This window comes from Octopus bimaculoides, chromosome 6 (genome assembly GCF_001194135.2).
Source record: "Octopus bimaculoides isolate UCB-OBI-ISO-001 chromosome 6, ASM119413v2, whole genome shotgun sequence".
NCBI lineage: Eukaryota > Metazoa > Mollusca > Cephalopoda > Octopoda > Octopodidae > Octopus > Octopus bimaculoides.
The window spans coordinates 66,479,846-66,490,105 of record NC_068986.1 but is presented as its reverse complement, the minus strand read 5'-3'; the positions used below and the strand labels follow the sequence as shown (position 1 = coordinate 66,490,105).

At 37.2% G+C, this 10,260-nt stretch overlaps 1 protein-coding gene across 1 annotated transcript in view; it reads left to right on the top strand.

Annotated features, from left to right (window-relative positions):
• The window catches only part of LOC106877206 (F-box DNA helicase 1), a 51,677-nt gene extending 44,970 nt beyond the window's left edge, over nucleotides 1-6,707 (top strand). The window contains exons 17-19 of the mRNA XM_014926055.2: nucleotides 2,422-2,522; nucleotides 4,914-5,051; nucleotides 6,483-6,707. Of these exons, the coding sequence (XP_014781541.1) occupies nucleotides 2,422-2,522; nucleotides 4,914-5,051; nucleotides 6,483-6,584 (341 nt within the window). The 3' untranslated portion in view covers nucleotides 6,585-6,707. The remainder of the gene's footprint in view (nucleotides 1-2,421; nucleotides 2,523-4,913; nucleotides 5,052-6,482) is intronic.
• Nucleotides 6,708-10,260: the final 3,553 nt, after the last annotated feature.

Sequence of the window (10,260 nt, the reverse complement as noted above, 5' to 3'; positions counted from 1 at the left end):
CTCTCTCTCTCTCTCTCTCATTCAGTTCTTCTAAACCCAATTATATTCTACCATCACTAGAACTCTGTTCTTAGATATAATTAGTTATTTCATTCATAGGTATGCTTAGTCTTAGTCCCTTCCATACAGTTGGTTTGTATATTGGCAGCAAGACATCTTCAATAATCCCAGTTTTGAGCATAGTCGCATAGATCTTCCCAAGGATGCTAAGTTTCTTCAGATCTTTGAAGGTGGCATGCCTTGTCTTTTTGTATATCTCTCTCTTTTTTCATCCTTTTGGTTGTAACCATTGTATAGCTGTCTTGGGTACTTATTCTAGTGGCAGTTAGGAGAAAAGACATGACCTGCCAGTCTAATTCTTTTTGCCACAATCTCTAGCATGCTGCACAAATTGGCTCTTGTCAGGACTTCAGAGTTTGTGATTCTGTTCCTGTAAATGATCTTGAGTATTCTGTGTTACTGAAGAACGAAGGAAACACCACGGTACAAGATCTAACCAAATGATTGCAACACCTGTTGGGAAAACAGAGCAGTGCTAGAAGAGTAGACAAAGGGTGTAGTAGTTAAACTACCAAAGAAAGACAAAAATTTTTATTACCCACAAGGGGCGCTACCAAAGAAAGACAACCTCAGTGATTGCAGTTGACATACAGAAGTGGAAAAAGTATTCGTTGGAGAAGGATAAATAGATTGATAGATAAAACAAACAGAAGAGAGAAAATTTAATTGATCGATCGAAAATTGTGTGATAGCCCAATGGAGAAAGAGAATGTTGACAACACTGCCATTACTTGTAAAAGATGAAGCTCATACTCTACTGCATACTTGCATTCTGTTTGTAATTAATTTAATTTTCAGAGTTACCTCCCCTGTCTTTTTTTTTTCAACCAAAATTAATGATTATTCTTTTTGTTACCATATTTCTTTTGAAATACACTACCGTTGTTTCAGTTAATTTTGAAAATAATGAAGAATTTAATAAAATGACTTTGTCGTTTTTAAAGTGATATTTGGAATATAAATTAACATGAAACTTTGATGGTAGAATTTAATTTAAATCACTTTAAAATAAGAGATTTGTGCCATAGAACCAGGGGCACTCTCAGGCAGGTTGAAATCGAAAGGGCTAATGTCATTTTATCTTTACTTCTATCTCTTTTATTGTTTATTTGTTTTCAGTCATTAGACTTTTTATCAAACATTGGTTTTCTCAAGAATTGTATGCATCCAATTGAATGATTCCTCTCTCTGTCCTAACTCTAAGGTAGTGGTTCTCAACTGGGGTCCATATGGCCCTTGCGAATTGGTATGACCTAAGATTTTGTTGTTAACATTTACGTGCCATAAAATTGGTTATACTTATTCAATACACAAAATATTTCATACAATTCCTTATAATATTTAACTATAAAAATATAATAGCATATTTTAATGCATGAAATTGCTATGGAGGCCAGTAGCATAAAGTAGGAATCAAAGGGGTCCACAGATGATAATAAGTGTTAAGAACCACTGCTCTAAGGACTCTTATTTAATAGAACTGTATGTATACCATGTAATTTAATGAGATTTTTCTACACATTTCTCTACACATCATGCAAACTTTGCTAACACTTCTTATTCTTTCCTTTTTGTTAATAAAGTTGTTACAATGTATTTTGACCCCTTCATACATTTATTTTGGCCTTCATTATGAATAGGGTTGTTAGAAATAATTGTCCCTATTTGAGCCACAAAGTTTAGTTTATACTTGAATCCAGCCCACTTACTCTTGTTTATCCGGCCTGCATAACCAAATCTTCAAATCACACCCTGCTGTCTTAATAAATGAAAGGACACATTGAACGATGTACTTCTTAGAAATGTTGTACCTAAATACTTTTGATCATAGGTCTGTTTAACCAGGGCTCACTTGCAGCTAAAGGGTGAAAGGTAAAGACCTCCTTCAGTCATGAATGACCATGAGATTGCACCTAGAAAGTTACCCTTTCCAGGCAAATCCAGGCAAGGTTGTTTATGGAAGACTAGCAGTCACCCATGCATACTAGCCTCCCCTCTCCATGCTGCCAGTGTTATCCAAGGGAAAGGCAGAGGCCAATACAACTTGGAACTAATGACATTGCAACTCATTTCTACAGCTGAGTGAACTGGAGAAATGTGAAAAAAGTGCCTTGCTCAAGAGCACAATACACAGCCCGATCCAGGAATTGAACTCACTACCTCAAGATTGTAAGCTCGACACTAATCACTGAGAGCAACTATAACTAAATATCAACTAAGTGGACAATTAAATATCTTTGCCAACAGCAAGGCTAACATCCTAGCTACTCACTTCCCATAAATGTTGTTTTTGATGATAATTTCATAATCCTTAATCATATTTAAGCATTTCAGTATAATTCTTTCTTTTATTATTTTTAGATACGCAAGATGAGAGAAATCTATTTTATGTGGCCATAACTCGAGCAAAGTATTCTCTGTATTTAACAGACTATTTACACCATCTAATTAGTGAGTTTAGTGTGAGTATTCAGATTTTGATTCTAATATAAAGTTTGTGAGAATAACATTGATGAGTAATGATTTCAGAAAATTATATTGAAGTGGGTGGGAGTAACTGAAAAAGAGATAAGGATGTTGATGATGTGTTAGAGCATACCTTCAAGGTACAAGAAAATGATTGTACTTGAAAATATGAACTGAAGTGTGCTAGTGCCATGCAAAGGCACCTGTGCCAGTGTCTCATAAAAGCGCCTGTGCCAGTGCCATATAAAAGTGCCCATGTCAATGTCACATTAAAAGCACCTAGTACATTATGTAAAGTGGCTGGCATTAGGAAGTGCTTCCAGCCATAAAAACCATGCCAAAACAGACAAAATGGAGCCTGGACAGCTCTCAAGCTGACTAGTTCCTGTTAAGCCATCCAACCCATGCCAGTATGAAGAACGGATGTTAAATAATGATGATGATGAGAGTGATAAGAGTGGGACAGGTGATTAAATTTAGAAGTTAATGTAATAAATGATGTACAAGAGTGGTGCTGGGGATCTACGAAGTGGTCAGCAGTAACAGGAGGGATAGAGTGCAATAGTGTAATAATTTTTTGATAGATCAGGAAATATGGAAAACCTGTGGATAGATTGCAAAATAGGAAGATGATGTGCTGATTGAGTAAGATATACAGGGACAGAGATGGTGGTTAGAGATACATAGTGGTGGCTATAGTGAGTGGAGAAACATTGGGAGAGCCGTCGACAAGATATGGTGGGTGTTAAAAATGAAGAATAATAGTCCTAAGATGTAGCTCAGATATGAAGGCGAAACAACTGGAGGTACAGAAAGAGGTGATCAATAGAAAATAAAGTAGGAAAGGATGATATTGGGAATGAGAGATAGATGTTAAAGGAGGTAGTTTCAGGAGAGAGGGAGGTAACTAATAGCAGAAAGGGGAAGAAATATGTGCAGATTCTGCTGTTATATGATTACTGCAGCTGTTTGAAAAGTGATTGAGGGATGGGCATTAAAAAGATGAGAGGTGTGGATACCTTGATGGCTTAACAGGAACTAGTCAGCTTGAGAGCTGTCCAGGCTCCATTTTGTCTGTTTTGGCATGGTTTTTATGGCTGGAAGCACTTCCTAATGCCAGCCACTTTACATAGGCTGAGTGCTGGACCAGAGCCTAGTGAGTGTAGAGACATAAGCAGAATGCTTTTAGGGCCTCACTTTCATTTTGGTTAATGAGTTTTATCGATCTCTATGAAACACCAGTCATCTTGGTCCTTCATCTTCACTGTGTGACTCAACATCTTGAGATCAACCTTCCTACTTTGTCCCATGTATTCCTGGGTCTCCCTCTTCCACAAATACTATCACTTTAAGTGATTGGCTCTTCTGTACAACAGTTGTTGTCATCCATATGCATCTTCTGTCTTGCACACTAAGTCTGATTCCTCTTGTGTCCAATTTTTCCTTCAATACCTTCGTTCTTTGTTGTACCTGCACACTGAGGTTGCACATCCATCAGAGCTTACTAGACTCATTCCTTTCTAGTTTTCACATCTCCTCTGCATGTAGCATTGATGTTTGTCTACAAGCATCATACAATCTGCTTTTCACTTTTATCACCAACAGAGATAATAGTGCCCTGAACTTACTCCACCCAATTCTTTGTTTTCCATGCTGGCATAGGCTGAACAGTTTGACAAGAGCTGGTAAGGTTAGGGGCTGCACAAGCTCCATTGTCTGGTCTGGCATGGTTTCTACAGCTGGATGCCCTTCCTAATGCCAGCCCTTTTACAGAGTGTATTGGGTACTTTTATGTGGTATCAGCACAGTGCTTTTAATGTGGCACCAGCACAATGCTTTTTACATGGCATCATATATGTATGTATATATTTATGTGTTTGTGTGTGAGAGAGAGAGAGAAAGAGAGATCAGACTCCAAAGAGGCTGGTATTGGTCTGTATCAGCAAGATTTATATTATATAGTAAAATCAATAAAGTGAGTGCAGTGAACTTGCTGTGGGGATTGAAAAATCCAATGTTTTGGATGAGCATTTCTTCAGGGAAAAGTTGAAAGGAAAGAAATTAATGTGAGACAGCAGAGTTTTACAACACATACACACACACTTGTATGTGTGTGTTTGTAAAAGAGAGAATGTATACACTTGTTTAGGCTATGTTTGAACTCAGAACCTTAATCTTTACTTCTAACATAGGTTTCGATATTGTTAATCGTTTTGAAACCTTATATTGGAAATATAAACTTCTACTTCAAAGCCACCTTAAAGATTTATTCATCAGTCATGTTAAAGATTGTAATTATTTAATGTTGTCACTCAAACATTAAGGAGCTATTTGATGTTTGATTCATTGAAATTTAATTTTATATAACTGTATGTTTTTTTTCACAGGGTTCAAGTTTGCAAGTTGTAATGTTTGATGGATTGGAAACTTGTGGAAAATCCTTGGTTTGTAGCATGTGTATTTCAGTTGTAAAACAAAAAAGCAAGAAAACAGATATTTTTCTCTGCAGAGAAACTGTTCAAACGGTAAGATTAATATTTTCTTTTATATTCTTCTCTTTCAAATTTCTTTTATCTTCAACCTTGTACAAATATTTCCAAAAGAATATCCATCCCTCTCTCTCTCTTTCGGAGAGAGGCACAAGCACATACACAGACATATACACACATGGCAGTAACTTCCGCGTACCAAATTCAATCACAAAGCTTCGGTCGGCTCGGGGCTATAGCAGAAGACACTTGCCCAAGATGCCACGCGGTGGGACTGAACCCAAAACCATGTAGCTGGGAAGCAAGCTTCCTAACCACAGAGCCATGCCCGCACCTACAAAAAAGTGTATATACATATGCGCAGCGTTATTCGTGTGGCAAGTTTTCTACATATCAATAATTGTAATAAAGTTCTCCTATAACATTGGGGAACATGGTTTTTGTTGCCTGGTGTCTGATTTCAAAAATCAATGCTGATTTCGAAAATGAAATCCATTTTGCTCTATCACATCAAGATTTTTCACAAATTCAAATGTCCATTTTTCAACATTTCCAGTATTGTCAGCATTTCTAAGGATAGATTTGGCTTCATCAAATGCAAACCCATATATGGAGCTTGACATAACTTTGGGAACAGTTTTTCAATATCATTTAAAGTAAATGCAACTACAAAAGTGAAAACAAAAATCATGGTTTAAGTATATTCAGTAAATAAAAAGCATCAAGCTTGAGCAACTTGGAGACTAGGTATCAAGGCAGGTGGAACACAAATATTGATTCTGATCTCTGCAAAGAGACTGTCATGATGCAAGTTATTTGACATTAAACAATGATGATATGAATCTTTATCTCCTATGTTTGCATAAAAAGAGTTACTGAGCCGTGGCCATTGTTCTATGTTATTTCCCTGTCAACAAATCCTTTGGTAGCTCTTTGCTTTCAAAAGCAAGTAAATTGAAAACTATCTTACATGAAAAACTAGTAAGGGCTCACAGCAGGAAAGGTATCCTACTGTAAGCATTACCCCAGCATTTGGAGCCTGGTGTTGCCATCCGGTTTCACCAGTCCTCAGTCAAATCGTCCAACCCATGCTAGCATGGAAAGCGGACATTAAACGATGATGATGATGATGATGATGATATTCAACTAATCCATGTTAGCATGAGGAAATGGTCATACAAAGAAATAATTCCTATGCTTTTTCCTGGTACCTATTCTGAGTTATACTTGGAGTCTTGAATAAGTTGCTATTGACTGAACTATTAACAAAACCATCATAAACAATCTTTCATTTTAATGTAAGGAGCCTTCTGTTTCTCTTTTGTCTTGCTGTTATATTTCCAATATAGGGTTTTGTTTTCAATGATTCTGAATCTGAGACCTTATCAAAGCATGACTCTTTGCCTTACATACCAAAATATTTGTATCTTTTATTGATGTCTCTCATCTGATTATTTTCTCTTGTAGATGAGTCACATATTTGAAGGAGGAATAGTTTGTAAACGATGTGTCTCCAATATGGAACCAACTCTGGCTTTTCTCTGCAAGGAAACAGAAACTACTCAGTAATAATTGATTCTATATAAAGCTGTCTGTGATTTCTATATTGAAGTGCTTGTATTTCTTTGCAGAGGAAGAAAACGAAATATTCAATAATTTTATGATTCTTGGAATTAAATGTTTGATACAGTATTATGACTAAACATTGACATTTATTTCATCACTCTCTCACTCAGTCAATCAATCAATCATCATCATCGTTATTATCATGTCCATTTTTTCTATGCTTCCTTGAATCAAACGGAATTTTTTAGTCATATTCTCCTGTCAGATGCCCTTTCTGTCACCAACACTCACCTGTTTCCCACCAAGGTAATATTTCCCCATAGACAGACATGTTTTGCACTGAGGATTGGAAATAAACAATGCTCTTTTACTACCATCATGTAACAAAGGAAAACACACACATATTCATACATACATTCATAGTTTGCATGCATATATACATATACACACACATACACATGCATTCACACACACACACACACACACATGTATTTGTGTATATATATATACTCAATGGGTTCTGTCTACCAAATCTCACAAGGCATTAGTCAACCCGGTGTTATCATAGAAGACACTTTCACAAGGTATCAGGTGTGGTACTGAACCCAAGGCTACATGGTTGGGAAGCTGACTTCTTAAGCATACAGCTAGTGTCTCCAAATATATTTGTACTCAATTTTCAGCTAACTTAGCAATCTGTCAGTTTTTCAATGAAATACAGAGATAGTGAAAGTACCATAACAGCTGATTGCTTTTAATGCACATATCAGGTGGTGAAGACACAAACTGAGAGAGAAAAGGACACACTGTCATTTACAATGTTAGTCAGATAACTGACAACTTGTTCAATTCTGGCCTCTATGGCTTGAATTTTTATGCCAGTGGATTGGCAGAAACAGAAAGTGTATCCATCCATCCATCTTCTCTGCTCACAATTCCTGGAAGAGTCATGGGTATGGTGTCCTCAGGCACCTTCTCCATTGGATCCTATCAGAAGCAACCATCATTAGACTTTCCAGCTGGATTCCCAAGTGTGACCAACTGAGAAATGCATATTATCCAACCATTTCGTTTTTTGTCTACCCTAGGTCTCCTAATTGAAGAATCTGTCTTATGATTCTTTTCTGCAACATTCTAATCACATGTCTGCTGTACCAGAGCTGTAACGTCTCCGAGTGTGTAGGAGTAACAGTTTGACATGGAAAGACTCACTGATCCCTCAGCTACACACTTTGTTGAGTAATATTACTCCAGAGATCCTTCGGAGGAATCCTACTTTGGTCGCTTGTATTCATGACCATATTCTTTCAGTCATTACCAAACATTCATGAACATAAATGAGGATAGGTACAAAAACCAAAGTGTCTTACAATATTTTATTTAATCTTAAGGCAGCAAGTTGGCTTAATCCTTAACATACTTGACAAAATGCTTAGTGGCATTTCAGCCATCTTTACGTTCTGAGATCAAATTCCACTGAGGTCGACTTTGCATTTCATCCTTTCAGGGCCAATTAAATAAGTACAAGTGGAGCACTGGAGTCAATAGAATCAATTTACTCCTTCCCCTAAACTTGCTGGCTTTGTGCCAAAATTTGAAACCAATATTTTATTTCATCTTAAGGTGGTGAACTGGCAGAATTGTTAGTATGCCAGAGAAAATGCTTGGAGGCATTTCATCAGTCTTCATGTTCTGAGATCAAATTCTGCCAGGTTGACTTTGCCTTTCATCCTTTCTGAGTCGATAAAATAAGTACCAGTTAAGCACTTAATCAACTTAACCCTCCCCTAAAATTGCTGGCCTGGTGCCAATTTTTATTTCATCCATCTCCATTCTGAATTCAAATCTGGGTGGTAGGCTTAATCTTTCACCCAGTTTAACACCATTACCTGGTACTTTCAGTGTCTTTAATGGAGTCCACTCTGTTGCAAACATTCAGGAAAGGTCTTTGGTTTGAGGATACCTTCCCTCCATCCTTTGCACTAATTTCAGAGGTCCTGTGAAAGGTCATTGACATTACCTACCCTCTTGACGGAAAAGACGCCCCCACTAGCACCACTAATTGCTACTGTCAACTTTGCCTTTCAACCAACCAGGATTGATGAAGTATTTACAAAGTCATGCACTGCAATGAATTCAATGAGTCGATACCCTTTCCCTGTAAACTGTTGCCCGTCAGTCAATGTATGAAATCAATTATACAGTGTTTATTTTTATTTTTATACATACGTAAAATCTCATTTATGAAATTCTAAAATATTTAAAAAACAATTATATGTTACCATTTCATCATTATTGTTTTTGTGTATGCTTCCATACTGACATGAGTTAATTGAGACTTCTTGAGGTATTATTCTGCAGCCAGATGTCCTCCCTGATGCCAAACTTTATTTTCAGCTAATATATTTAATTTCATGTTAAGGTGGCATGTTTGCAGAATTGTTATAACACTGCGCAAAATGCTTAGTAGCATTTCATCCATCTTTACATTCTAAATTCAAATTCCACTGAGGTTCACTTTACCTTTCATCTCTTCAGAATCCATTAAATGAGGATCAGCTGAACACTAGGATCAATATAATCAACTTATCCCCTCCCCAAAGACTAGAAATTATATTGTTCATTTACAATTTTCACATAATGTCTAGACAAGGTAGACACAAACACACATACAACAGGTTTCCTTCAGTTTCCATTTACTAAATCCACTCACAGGGCAACCAAAGTTGACAAGGACTATAGCAGAAGACATTTGCCTAATGTGTTGCAGTGGGACTGAACCCAAGACCACATGGTTGGGAAGCAAGCCTCTTAACTACACAGCCACACGACAGGCTTCCATATACTTTCCATTTACCAAATTTCCCTCACAACCCCCACCACTACCACCACACACACACACACACACACACTTACATTGAGATTAAATTCTCAAGCCATTGAGATTTTAATCTCAAGCCATTGATCAGCTTAAGATTAAAATAGAGTATAGAACCACTCAGTGGAATCAAATCCAAAACCATGTTGTGAAGTGAACTTCTTAACTACACAGCCTTGCCTGCAACAGTTTTATATACTCTTTCTAAAATCCATACCATTTGTGTTTCATTCTGTGAACACCATTGAGTAGAATATAAGCCCTTGGTTAGTCAACTCTGGCCTAGTTATGATGCTAGTTTATTGCTATTTTACTTACACCTGAACATCGCAACATTTTTGTCCCCCTCCTCTCTCTCTCTCTTTTACCAGTAATTCACTTTCACTGATCAGTTGACGGAATTCCTCTCCACCTAATAATGTTCTTGTATGTAAGGAAGAAATCAATATATATAGGCACAGGAGTAGCTATGTGGTAAGAAGCTTGCTTCCCAGCCACATGGTTCTAGGTTCAGTCCCACTGCATGGCACCTTTGGCAAGTATCTTCTACCATAGCCTCGGGCCAACCAAAGCCTTGTGAATGGATTTGATAGACAGAAACTGAAAGAAGTTCACCATAGGCATAGGAGTAGCTGTGTGGTAAGTAGCTTGCTTACAAACCACATGGTTCCAGGTTCAGTTCCACTGCGTGGCACTTTGGGCAAATGACTTCTACTATAACCTTGGGCCAACCAAAGCCTTGTGAGTGGATTTGGTAGACGTAAACTGAAAGAAACCCATCGTATATATATATATATATAT